The sequence below is a fragment of the Emydura macquarii genome, unplaced genomic scaffold, assembly GCF_026122565.2.
Source record: "Emydura macquarii macquarii isolate MOO-44397 ecotype Brisbane River unplaced genomic scaffold, CSIRO-AGI_Emac_v2 contig_2897, whole genome shotgun sequence".
NCBI classification, from domain to species: Eukaryota; Metazoa; Chordata; order Testudines; family Chelidae; genus Emydura; species Emydura macquarii.
The window spans coordinates 56042199-56055978 of NW_027133034.1; the positions used below are offsets into that span (position 1 = coordinate 56042199).

Below are 13780 nucleotides of genomic sequence, written 5' to 3' on the forward strand. Positions count from 1 at the left end.
CACCTTAGGATAACATGACAGCCCTCTTCTCCCAGAGTGCAAAAAATAAATTTTCCCCTTAAGAAGCAACCTATGCAAAACTGGCCAATCCTAGCTTGACAGCTATCTCCATGCAGTAGACGACAGGATCAGCAGCACTATTCCTGTTATGAAAGTCAGTAAAAACTAGGGTTTTTTCTATATAGCACATACTTGGGTAAGATCTAGACTCAGTCTGGGCTTGCAGAGGGACATTAGATAATAATCAGCCTTAATTGGTGTGGTATCCTACTCTTTTAAAACCTAAAATCAGCAAGAGTCTAGCTTTCCTACAATAACTTACACTTAAGGCAAGAGTTCATCACCCTTTGCTAAAACGTGTTTACCATATAAAGATATTACTGACCATCTAGTGTAGCAGAATGTTAAGCTATTTTTCCCTATTTTCTTTAAAGTGGCTCATACTTCTCCCTTCCCTTTCCATCGTTAATGCACAATTCCTTTTGTGATGTGAGGCTAGTGTAGGGGACAAGAACTAGTCAGTGAACATACTGAAATCATTTAGCTAAGAATAATCTCTCTCATCAGTGATGAAACTATAACCAAGTCAAATGTATTTTGCATGGGAGAATTATTAAATTGGGCAAGTACAGAAACACATCTAGCCTCTAAAATAAAGCAGATTTGTATTTAATCTAACTGCACAGTTTCTCATGAAACCTACAGCCATCTGAACAGCATCTATCATTCTTGATTTGCAGTTGTTTGAAACAATCCATAATGAATCACATATAGATTGTGCTTTTCAGAGGATCTCAAAGCACTTTATGTAATACAAGACTCTCTTTACACAGACAAAAGAAGGTGTGACTTGCTCTAAAGGAACACCACCCACAATATCTTGACTTCTTGCATATAAATCCTCCACATAATGATTGATAGGGCTTAAACCTTGAGGCAAAGTGAGATTTAGACTAACCAATTCAAATCATTTTAGTTCAAGCTTTCAGTTTAAGGAGTGGGGAATGCTTTTAGCCTTGCCCGGTCAGTTACTATTAGCAGAAACACTTTTGCTAGTTTTACTTAGTTATCAAGTATAATTTCCTCAATTTATGATGCATTGCATTCTTAGATGAATGCTATGAAAGATCAGTACATTTTGATATAGCTGTTTCAAGACTGAAGTCAGTAAAACACTCACATAGAAGCCTGGACAGAAGGGTTGTTACTATAAAACAAAAACACCCTTTCTACCACCAGGTGCCTTTTAAGTATGTTTTTTAAAATCACATCTATTTCTGACATATGATCACAAAATAAATCCCTTCCCAAAGCAAATACAAGTTTCATAAAAGTAAATTCTCATCTCTAATTTATGTTTCATTCTTTAATTTATTAAACACATTGTGTAAAATCTACATTGCTGTTTCAGCTTTCATGTTTACAGATAGGAGCTTTTTACCATGATGCAACAAGGGTCTCCCATAGCCTACCTTCCTATGGGAGTTACAAACATTAAATGCGGAGAATCTCTGGCTCATTTAGCTCTCTTTTCATTGCCTTCCCTTTATTTCCCTTCAGTCCCAGCATAAATGGGCTTGTGTTCCAAAAACTAAGTTTAAAACCATTCGCAGCGTATGCTGATAATCATTCCTGGAATCTGTCCTGGAAACAGGGAGAACTCAAGAGAGGGCTACAATTCTGTCTGACAAAAAGTTCTTACATAAAAGGGCAACTTTTTTCTTTTGGACACTGACTTGCAAAAATATCTCAAGTGCCACCACCTAAAAAGTGCTGGATACATGGTGCTATTTGTGAGACTTCAGGTACTGTGGGATTCGTATAGCATTATGTAGCATTTGTGCAGCCTATTGTGCAAATCCCCAAATGATGCAAATTCACACCACTTTTCAGCTGCTGGCACTGTACAAAGGGAAAAATATGCATTAGCTACTTTCTTTAAAGCAACAGTACTACTCAATACAAACTATCTGCAAACTACAGTTAATGCACATGTAAGTTGTCATGCATCAGAAGCCAAATTTTTAATAGTATGTTAAAAGGTATTTGTTTATACTATTAACTGGATCCCTGAACTTTTATAGTCCTCCTACCCATACGTAGAGATCAGATTGCACCTTTATTCTAGACTGCATTATCACACTGGTACACATACTGTATATCTGTATTATCCTAAGATTCAACTCTCCTCCATACTTAAATGTTACCTTTTATTATACATCAACTAATTTATATTGTTGTTCTTTACAAAGAAAATGTTAGAATTATATAACCATTCTTTATGGTATTCAGATAAATCATGATTCCAGATTTTTACAAGGAGGATGAAATGTCCAGCTGTTTGGCCACTCTAGCAGCTCTTAGTTCCTGTTCAATGATATGGTACATCATGTGAAATGAGCTAGTCACCAAAAAAAGTCTCAAACACATTAAAAATGTACACACAATAAAAGTAATTTACATTGACAAATAAGGAATGTCGTTTATTAAGGCTGTGCTTCAGAAAGAGGACGTTTAGGGTCAAGTAGCCTTCATCAAGGCACAGAATGGGAAGAGGTGAGCACAGCTGTCTCTAGAAGAGGAGTTATGTACAATCACTGATGAGGTGTGCATGCATGCAAACAATTTAAAACTGCACAGCTGGTCTTTGTAACAAAAATTGAACATTATTAAAAGGAAATAGTGAAGTTTTTAAAGTCCACAGTTTTACTTCATTATTTAAAAAAAAAAAAAAAAAGAAAGTCAAAAGATTTCCAAAACAAAAATTCACAATTTGAATAAATGAAACATTTTAAACAAAGTGCTTCACAGCTCTGAACCCTGCATGGTTGTGCTGTGCTGTCTGGTCTAGAAGCATTTTAGAGACTTCACTGAAGTGTTTCACACAAAACTGAAAACGTCATTCAGGTGAAAGAAATTGGACATTTCCACAGACACTTCCAAAGTTTTTATGCTTTCAAGTAGTTGAGTTCTTACAGCCACTGTCTCCGAACAACTGTATGTTACAGCAGTAAAGATTCGGGGGATCTGTTAGCAGCAGAGGCCCATTTCAAAGGGCACGTGGTCTCTTCGGATTGATCTGTTTACTGGCCTGTTCCTCCTCTTGTAGAGCTGCCCGGAAAGATTTCACTTTATCTTTAAAAAAAAAAAAAAAAACACACCCAAGGAATAAATGCCCCTGTGCTTGTGTTCAGTGTGTTTTACAGTAAGGCTTGAGGCTGCAAGTCTCTCATCAGCAAAGAGCATAAGGTTGTTGCATTCCATCATACACAAGTGCAGAGGCTACGGCCAACAAGGGACCAGGAAAGATAATGGACATTTTTGAATACATAAGCTCAAGTTCAATACTCCTCATACAAAAAGTTTCTTAGCAGCCTGCTTCCCTCTAAGGCCTTACTCCTGTTTCTAGGAAGCTGCATAGGAGCACATTCAATGGAGGGGATGCGTCTCATGCACTGCCTGTCCTGCTTATGTATAGGGCACCTATATGCACAAAATCTGCAACTGACCTGTGCAGGATTAAGCCCCTAATGTGTTTCTACATATTAATGCAACTTCCAGTGCAATCTTTAAAATCTCTAGACTTGGATTGGAGACTGTTCTTTATACTGACATGACTGATCAAACATCTAAATGCAAATGATGTCTTGCAGAATCCACTATTTTCCTGTCACCCAGAAACAGACTTTTGTGACTACAGTTACACAACAAATGCAAAACGGTTACTAACTTTTCTGAAAAAGTGTTGTTCTTTGAAATGTGTTGCTCATGTCCATTACATGTGCGCAGCTGCCAGAGATTTTTCCCTCAGTGGTATCCGTTGGGTCAGCTCTAGCACCCTTTGGTGCCGCACACTCATGTGCCAGTATTAGGGTCCTGGCCAGCCCACACCCCCTCAGTTCCTTCTTGCCCGTTACCTCTGACAGGGATAGGAGGATGTGTCATGGAATGGACACATGCAACACATCTCAGAGAAAGGTTACAGAAAGATTAGTAACTATTTTTTCTTCGAGTGCTTGCACATGTCCATTCCACGTTAGGGGACTCCCAAGCAGTACCTTAGGAGGTGGGCTTGGAGTTCATGTATATGCAGACTGCAACACTGTTCTGCCAAACCGGTATCATCTCTAGCCTGTTGGGTGATGGCATAGTGGGAGGAAAAGGACCGCTGCTTTCTGAGCTTCTTTTTGGGCACCAGTGAAGGGGAACGGGGCCGAGAATCGCATGTCACAGAAGCAGCACTCCATACCAACACCAAGGTAATTCAGTACCAAGTCCGATCGGCCTGGCTCCAACGCCAATCTGAGTGTGGCTTCAATTAGGATGGACTTTAACCTAGCCTCCCTGTTCTTCATATGAGGATTGAACTGGCAGCAGAGCCGACAATGTTCTCATATGTGAGTCTCCCACAGACACTTCAGACAGCTGGAGTCGCTCAATGGCCTGGGCTTGCCACAGGAGGCATAAGGTTTGAAGCCCAGAGACCAGGGCATGTCTGGCTCCAGGAGAGGAGGATGCCCCACTAAACAAATGTGAAAGTCCAACTAGTTATTTACACTGACTCCTAAGAAGACAAACGGAAGACAACATCTCTTGGGAAAAAGAAAAGAGGGATGAATGAAAAACAGCAAGAACCACTGAGAATCACCTTGCTGAAGCAAAATAAACTGTTCCAGTGACTGTCACGGGCGGTAAGAAGCCACTGAGAGGATACAGGGCCAGCTGGGCCCCTTATACTGGTGCATGAGCACACAGCACCAGAGGGCACTAGAGCAGACCTAACAGATATCACTGAGGGAAAAGTCTCTGGTGACTGTACAGCACACACACAACAACATGTGCATGGAATGGACATGGGCAAGCACTCAAAGTAGTATTAAAAATACTAAGAAAGGGGCTGGAAGAGAAGGGTGCCTACAGGTTTGTCACTGTCTTCCTTTCTCGCACCCTATAGCACAAAAGTCCATAGATAATTGTACAGCTTCACCCACCAACAAACCAGGAGACAAAACTGTCAAGTTGGGGCCAGTACAGAGAAACTAGTCCCCAAATCTCTGAGCAATAAACAAGAGTTGGGATACTCATCACCATGAACAATACTCTCCAAGGGGAGGAATGGGAGAAGTAAAAACAACTGCTGAGCAATAATTTCTTTTTGCCTTAAATCTCTTTTTCCCCATCCTACAAAGATTCATAAGCAGCAAGTGTAGTAGGCAGTATGAATAGAGGCAAGAGTTTATCCTAAATAGCTCTGCTTGCAGCATCCATTTCAAAGACAGCCTGTAAAGATTTTAAGAGAGCATCATGTCACCCAAATTGCTGCTTTACCAAAGCCACTGCCAACATCTACAAACTTCTCTTCCTAAGAGGAAGCAATCCTCTAGTTCAGTGGTTCTCAACTTTCCAGACTACTGTACCCCTTTCAGTAGTCTGATTTGTCTTGAAGTTTCACTTCACTTAAAAACTACTTGCTTACAAAATCAGACATAAAAATACAGAAGTGTCACGGCACACAGTTACTGAAAAATTTCTTATTTTTACCATATAATTATAATTCAACTGGAACATCAATATTGTACTTACATTTCAGTTTATAGTACACACAGCAGTATGAAGTTTTAGTACGTACTGACTTCACTTGCGCTTTTTATGTAGCTTGTTATAAAATGAGGCAAATATCTAGATGAGCTGATGTACCCCTCTGCATACCCCCAGGGGTATGTATCCCTCTGGTTGAGAACCACTGTTCTAGTTAATGGGCTCACAGGTGGCACAAGGAAAGTATAACCTGCTTTTGTTAGTCAGTGTGAGTTACTCTTAATCCAACATACAAAGTTTTAGAGCAGGAGCATCAAATGTGTGACCCGTGGGACACGGTCCAATAAATGCATTCATGTGGCCTGCAGGACATATTCAGATTTAAAAAATGAAAAAAGCTTAAATTTTGCACAAAGGAACCTTCCAACACTATGGTTTCAAAGAAACCCTCCCAGCTGTAACTGATGCAGTGATATCTGCTTGAGTCCACATAAATCCAAAAACAATGACTCAGAGTTGTGAACTCACCCCCATTAATCTCACTGGAATGAGCAATTTTGCTGTGAGGAGTGGCTCTAGATTAGATACAGTTTGAAGAGAGAATTTGGGGCACAGAGAAGACTCTGCATTTTGACTTGATTGAAAGGTGTGTTGATAACAAGCTGCAGAAATGAAGGCTTTTAAGCTGAGGACGCATTGGTAAGCAAGAGCTGTTCATAGCTGCATCCAGCTCTAAACTGTAGTGGGCAGACCTAGAAGAGCGACAATGTAATAGGAGCAGTCTCCCCAGCTTGTTACACAGCCGGGAAATGCAGCAGTTGGGAGTTAACTGGTAGACTACTTATTTCTCTCTGCCTTATTTTCCCTTTCCCTGCAATTTCATTTAGACTCTGTCTTTCCTTTGTTGTTTTGGATGGGCTGGAAGGACAGACAGACAAAGAGAAAAAAGCTGGAAGACTGAGCATAGGTTCCTTACTTTCTGGATAAAGGGGGCAAAGTGAAGAATTTTTCCTCTATACTGGCACTGATACAATGATTGCTTTCTTGGTCCTATGTAATGGAGATATTCTGCTCTCACTGTTGATTCTGGGTTGTAGGACGGAGGAAGAGAAGATGCACAACAACGTTCAGTTATAGCTCTTTACTGTTAGTTAGTCCCTTTGATGTATGAAAACTCTCAGCTAATAATGCACACATAGACGGGGTCTATTTAAATCACAGAGAAATCACACGTTTTTCGCAGGTTGGTCACAACATAAATAGCAAATTTCACAGATGTATTGCACAGCCACGAAATTTGCTATTTATGCCATGACCAACCCATGGAAAATGTATGATTTCTCCACAGCGTTTCTCAACCTGGGGGACTCGACCCAAAAGGGGTTTTCAAGCCTATTAGGAGGGTGGCAGTATTGCCACCGTTACTTCTGCACTGCTGCTGGCAGTGGCGCTGCCTGAAGCTGGACAGCAGGAAAGCAGCAACTACTGGCCGGGCGCCCAGATCTGAAGGCACTGCCACCGCTAGCATATCACCTTTACTTCCGTGCCGGCAGCAGTGGTGCCTTCAGAGCTGGGCCAGCAGCTACCGCTCTACACTCTGGCTTCAGAGCTGTATGGCCAGAGACCAGATTTCACGGGCTGTAACAGGATTTTCACATTTGTGAATATGGTAGGCCCCTAAACATAAATGACCAAAACTACAGCCTTACCTCGGAGTTCAGTCAGAATGTCAATTTTTTGTTCTAGGATTGCTTCAAGTTGCGTAGCATAAGAATCCACATCATAATCCACTTCTTCAGTCATCTCTAGAAGGGCTTTTTCATCTTCCAACCATCGAATAGATTCCTAACAAAGACAAGAGACACATGACAACTGAATGCATTAGCTAAAGGACAAGTTTGAAGACAGACAGCTGAATTCACAAAGTCTTTCTGCTTTGCCAAAGCTAGTTATACCCTGTTACTAGACAAATATTAGTGTCAGGCATTGTAATGGATTCACTTCAGGATCTGAATTTTTGCTCTCTGTATAGCAAACTGAAGATGTCTAATATGTTTTATACATGGTTCCTTTATTTCAGTGGCTATGTCAGGAACAGCCAAAGATAGTGGCACCAATTCTCAGCGATAGTCTGGAGTACTCAGCATAGCCGCAGGCTTGGGAAAGAAATCACAGCTTTATGTCACCTCTGTAGCCTTGATACAGGGATACCATACATTGAGCTAAACTGCTGGTGCAAGTACGTGTGGGCTGCCCACAGCTCCAAGGAGCTATTCTGACATCCTGGGAACAAGGACACCCCAGTCACATCCCCAAGCAAGCTTTGGGAGAGGGATGTGTGCCACAGGAGCCACTACAACAGCTCCATTCCACCAGAGGATTCTCCTACATTGAGGAAGACCTCTAGGGGCTGGCTAAGCCAGCTTTAGGGCAGCTTTGCATTCCAGAGTGTTGAAAAGCAGCCCTATGGCAAAGGAGAATGGGGCTCATTAGCTTAAACAGGTCTATAATGGAAATTACCCCTGCCGGCACACAGCCCTAGCTAACCCCTGCCTGCACCCTAAGCCACCCCCTGCCGGTGCACAGCTCCTAGCTACTCCCTGCCTGCAACCTGAGCTAACCCCCTGCCCATACTCAGCCCCTAGCTTCACACTCCCTGCACCCTGAGCTACCCCCCACCCATCCACCCACAGTCCCTAGATACCCCCCTCCCTGCACCCTGAGCTATCCTCCTGCCGGCACACAGCCTCTAGCTACCCCTCTCTGCATCCTGAGCAGTTTTCAAACTTTTTGAGTTGAGCCCCCTCTCCTTTGAGTTATAATTTTTGCACACACCCTCCCTCCTCAACCTAGACAGGCTGGGTGGCCTGCTGAGGTGAGTCTGGGGATGGAGGTGGCACTCCCTCCCTGGGTCCCTCCGTGAGGAGCTGGCCCCAGCTCCATGGGGCCCTGCCCTCACCCAAAATAAAAGTCAAACTAAGCCAATGCCCAAGGGACCCCACACTGCCCAACAGCTGAAGCGCAGAGCCCTGCAAAGCTAAATCCCTGAGAGCCCCCACTAGGCCCTGGAGTTGTGGGGGGGGCCTCAGAGAGAAAAAGGCTGAGAACCACTGATTTAGGAGATTAAGTCCCAGTGACTTTCAATGAGTTATGCTCTTAGCTGGCTATATCACATTTAAAAATGGGACACTTTTGAAAATTTTACCTACAGGCTAATATTTTGGGCCCAGAGTGAAGTAATTTGTATCAGTTGTGTTTTTAAAGTAAATTTGTCAAAGGCCCGTACATCGCAGAATAGGCACGAATTTAATTTGTTTGAGTAAATCAAATACATTTCCACATCTGTTCTAAAATCTATTACGAATCCATCTGCCTACTGAAACAAGTGGAGGTGGGAATACTTGGCAAACCATAACCCAGAAAAAGACAGATGGTCAACATTTTGCTCAGCATGACGAGGACCATTTCTTTAGGAGCAGGAAGGTCATGTGTCTAGCCTGTCTGAAGTCTTTACTGTACTACATCTAGAGGCCATGAGAACTGGCACTTTTATTGCTATTCATTATTTGTATTACAGTAGCACGTAGGAGCCGCAGTCATGGATCAGGAACCAATTGTGCTTGGTGGTATTTCTTCTAAACGGAGTAGCTTGTAGTGAAAGAACGGACTTATCCAGCTCCGTACAAAATAATTGCAACTAGAGGCAGGTCTGTCTGCTGAAACCAGCCTCAGAATTAGTTGCTTGTGGACACTAGTCCGGGGGGGAGGGGAGGTGTCATTTTTTATCATCATCCTTGGTTTGTACATACAGTCTTTTGCTTATTCAGTCAAATTTCAAGCTCAGATTGTGGGGTTAGTGCCAAATAAGCTTCATTCCGCAATGCACAGCCACTAACATTGGAAGGAATGGCTAAAACCCAAAGGAACCAAAGCAGAAAAATTAATTCAATGCTAAAAATGAACAATAACTGTTCTATGCTAAATATGACTTCTTTAAGACTATCAGCTACCAAAAAAGAAAATAACAGAAGTTATACTGGGTTTCACAGACAATATAGCAGTATGCTTCTCCTCTGCCACTTTGATAAAGGAGTTGGTGGTCTGGTGCTATGGCATGTTGTATATGATTCTGGTTCTGTATCTTGCCACAATGGCCTTGCCCGTAAGAAAGCTGTTTAGAAATCTAGGAAGGTCTGACTACACTAGTAAGCCACATGACATTCCGTGTCCCAAGAGTCTGAACTTCTCCCTGGCCAACGTAAGCTATTTGATTAGTACAAACACAATGCAGTGCTCAGTATTTTACCTGGAAGACAGCCCTGTGGTCTTCTACTACTTGCTCTTCCATTTCTACCATTTGTGAGACAGCTTCATGGAAAGTAAACAACTGCGGAGAAACTTCCTCCTCCTTGAAAAAATAATAAAGCTTGTTATCCTGTGATGAATTTTGCTTTAAAACAAATACATTAAATAGGTGTTTCATCCAATCCCAAGATAAGAAAGGGAAATATATAGAAAGCAGTACTGCTGAAAGAGCGACTCAGGATTGTACAATTTATAACTACTGACGCCTGGGTAGATCTCATCAGAAATTGGGGGAAGATGGGGGCAAAATTAGCAAAAGCATTAATGAAATTTCATTTATTTTTCATCTTTTTTGTTAAAATTTTCCAAGCAGTTCTCCTACTGAGTAACAAAGATCAAGAAGGAAACACAGAGTGGGAACCACAGAAATCTTTAAGCCAATCAAGCCTACTCTTTTTATGTATCTACTGGTGATCTGGAAGATGAAGGAAAGGTTAATTAGATCCACAGATACTAAACAGGAGATGCTGACAACACGAGCGAGGACAAGAAAAGTAATACAGGAGCTCAAGAAAGTTCAAATTAGATACCCAAGGATTTTTCTTCTCTGTGGATCCATACTCACCATTTCTACAAACTGGGTTTTACTTCTGTTGCGCAATTAAAGAGGCAGGACCAAACTTGTCAATCAAGAGGCAGGAGACTTGGCTACCCATTAATCAACTTCTACTGTACTCTCCATTACTCTGCTGGGGCAGAGGTGCCAATGCCTCAAGAGTTTGGCCAGTGACAGACTCAAAGCCAAGCAGGCAGGCAGAAGCTACTTCTTGAGAGCAAAAAATGCAGTACTGATTTGCCTGGCAAGGTGCAGGAGAGCTGACTAAGAAGCTCACAGCTCTTTGTCTCTACCTAAGGTGAAGGAGGACTAGCTGTGGCACACTCCCTTGGTGAGCACTACCTAGCTGGGAAAAGCAAAGGAACCAGTGTGGAACTAAATTAGGGCTTGTCTACATTTGGAAGTTACCAAAAGAGATATTCTGGAATAAGAGCATCCATATGGTAGCTTATACTATAATAATGATCATTATAATTATTCTGTAATAATTATTCCAGAATAGCTATGTCTGTAAATTTCCAAGTATAGACAAGCTCTCAGAATCATTTCTAAAGTATTCTCTGTGCTCTGAAGCTCAAAGAAAGATGGTGAGTCTGGAAACCACCCATAATTAAGGACATGAGGCACACTGATCTGGGTTTTGTTCCTGAAGAGGAAGTAGTCAAGCCCCATCCCAAGGCAGCCTCCAACTGCAGCACTGAGGGAAACCCAACTGTAGCAGTGAATTTAGAAACATGGGCATAAAGCAGAATAAGATGAAGCGTGGAAAAATGCAAGATAGCAAACCTTGTGGGGGGGAGGGGGGGTAAATCACTTGAAGCAGCTATTTACATGAGAGGGAAATATCTGGGGTAGTAATATTGAGAGCCCTTGGCGTGATAATGGAAAGAAAGGGCTTTATAGAATGCTGCCAGTTGCCTAATATGGGATGAAGGTGTGCTAGGGAAAATTATCCAGAGAAAAAGCAGCAACTTGCAAAACAAACAAGCAGTGCTGCTGAAGTGTCTTTAGCAGCAAGGCAAATAGAACAAATCTAAAACAAAGCAACCCCCAAAAACATATTTTTAGCATTAGCATTAATTTTATATGACAATTTGAAAGTGTCCAAAGTCTAACTATCCTCAATGAAGTAGCTAGTAGCCTTATAAACATATATTACTCAGGATTTGATCTACTGCTGAATTCAAAGACAATACTGTATATACACATCCCTAAAATGATTAAAGCTACGCACGTTTTGTTCACAAAGAAGTTTAAGGTCATCTCTCTGAGGTGAGCTCCCTACACCCCATTGTGTCTCTAAATCATCAATTTGATTTGGAGCATGGTGTACAATTGGACGGATATCTCCTGCAGCAGTAGGATCAACTGTCAGTTCCTTCACTCTACAATCATAAAAAAAGATTTTAAAATTAAAGAAAGTCTATGTAAAATAGCAAAAATAAATGAAAGCTTTACGAGTCAGATGCAGTTTAATTCATTTAATAGAGGTGATGTCAACTTCACAAATTTAATGTGATTTTAAGGCCAAATAGAGAGTATTGTGATCATCTGATCTGACCTCTCATATAAACACAGGACACAGAATATCATCCATTTCAACAAGGCCAATAACTTGTGGCTGAGTGAGAACCTATCTTTTAGAAAAACATCCAGTTTAGATTTAAAAATGGTGAATGCAAGACTGTCTGTGTTATAAACAGGTACAAAGGGGGGAAAAAACAACTTGAACCGTAAGCATTTTAAGAACTGTTTAAAAAGTCAGTAAGAGTTGTAATTATTATTTTTAAAATAGACTCACAGATTGCACACCAAAATTTGGCTAATATATTTCTTTATCTTTGTGTGCAGCTGTTTGGTAAATAAATTATTCAGAACTTTTTTACTTTAAAAAACAAATCAGTGCCAGTGCTCTAATAAGTAGGCATGCAAAAGTAAAAAAACCAATCTAGTATCCACAGAGAATGGACAGATCATTAATTCAAGCCAATTTTAGCTTTGAGATCCTTAAAAAAGTTAAACATTAGCAAAATGAAAACAGTTTTTAAAAGTGCAGCTGACATCCTTTCAAGCAAGAATGTCCGCTTAAAAAAAAAAGTTTATGAACTAAATAAATTCAAATCTGCAAATAAACCAAAAAGGTTAGAAAAATATCCTTCAGTAGTAACTAACCTTAACAACTCGCTAATATGGAGTAAAACAAAAACAAAACCCATATATGTATTTATAGGATTCACTACATTAATGAAAAATAAGAAATTATACATTTGCTTTTATTTTGATCAGATAATAAAATTCAAAATCATTAGAATTATTCAAAACAGATTTATGAGAACCAATCCACTAAATCTACGAAGGTGACATCACCGTTTCTTATGTATGAAGGGAAAAACAAGTTTGAATATGAAATATTCAAATGTTTAAGAAAGAAAAATGAACAAAAAGCTTGGAAAGATGATTGCAGACCATGCAGTACCATCACCTGTCAAACAGGACAAAAACAAAAGTATGCGATGACTTAAGGCAGGGGAATAAATGAAGATTTGGGTCTGTAAAATTATAGAGCTAAAACAGGGAAACTTAAAAATAAAGATTCCATGTATAGAATGAAGTAGACCTGGTGATTGAAGGAGAAAAGTCGTCATACTCATAGGAAGGAGAGAGATCAGAGCGACTGCCACTACTCTGTGAGAAGGGAATGTCCGAAGGACTAATTCCAAATTCCTTTACTCTGCAGCAGCAAGATACAGTAGCAAATTAAAAGAAAGTGTTCTTGTAAAGACATTAATTAAAATGACAACAACCTTTCATTTAAAATTCTCCTTTATAGTTTTGCAAAGAATGAAACATGAAGCAGTTTGTTTTAAGATAAAACATGTTTAGACACAGTGTTGAGATATTTAGGTTTGAGTTTAGGTCAAATTTGAGTTTCAAGCATGTTTCCGAGAAAATTCAACAGGCCAAATTCTGCTCATTTACAGCAGTGTAAATTTGTAATAACTTCACTGTCTTCAGTGGATATACATTGGTATAATAAACAGAATTTGGCCTAAATTCAATATTCGATAGGATTGCTCCTTTCAAAATATCAAGTGACTACAGTTATAATTACTCAAACTGTACACTATTCAGTTTCATGCATATTGTAAACTGCGCACACATTGCTATCTAATGTGTGTATAGAGTTTATATAATATTCACAGAAAGTCACTTATTTAATAAACAAATATGAAAATAACACACTGCTAAAAGAACGTTAAAGAGTTAAAATATTAACTAAGGCAAATGCAAGATTTAAACTTATGGACAAAGTCTACAAAC

General features: G+C 40.3%; 1 protein-coding gene across 4 annotated transcripts in view; it reads right to left on the bottom strand.

Moving 5' to 3' along the window:
- Positions 1-713: 713 nt before the first annotated feature.
- The window catches only part of KIF2A (kinesin family member 2A), a 97204-nt gene continuing 84137 nt past the window's right edge, over positions 714-13780 (bottom strand). For 2 of the 4 annotated variants that reach the window (XM_067569250.1, XM_067569249.1), the window contains exons 17-20: positions 11694-11844; positions 9845-9946; positions 7248-7383; positions 714-3135 (exon numbers count right to left, since the gene is read on the bottom strand). In XM_067569250.1, coding sequence (XP_067425351.1) covers positions 3050-3135; positions 7248-7383; positions 9845-9946; positions 11694-11844 — 475 coding nt within the window. In that variant the 3' untranslated portion in view covers positions 714-3049. Of the gene's footprint in view, positions 3136-7247; positions 7384-9844; positions 9947-11693; positions 11845-13076; positions 13191-13780 lie in introns of all 4 variants that reach the window. The other 2 variants (XM_067569247.1, XM_067569248.1) reach the window with 2 other exon arrangements.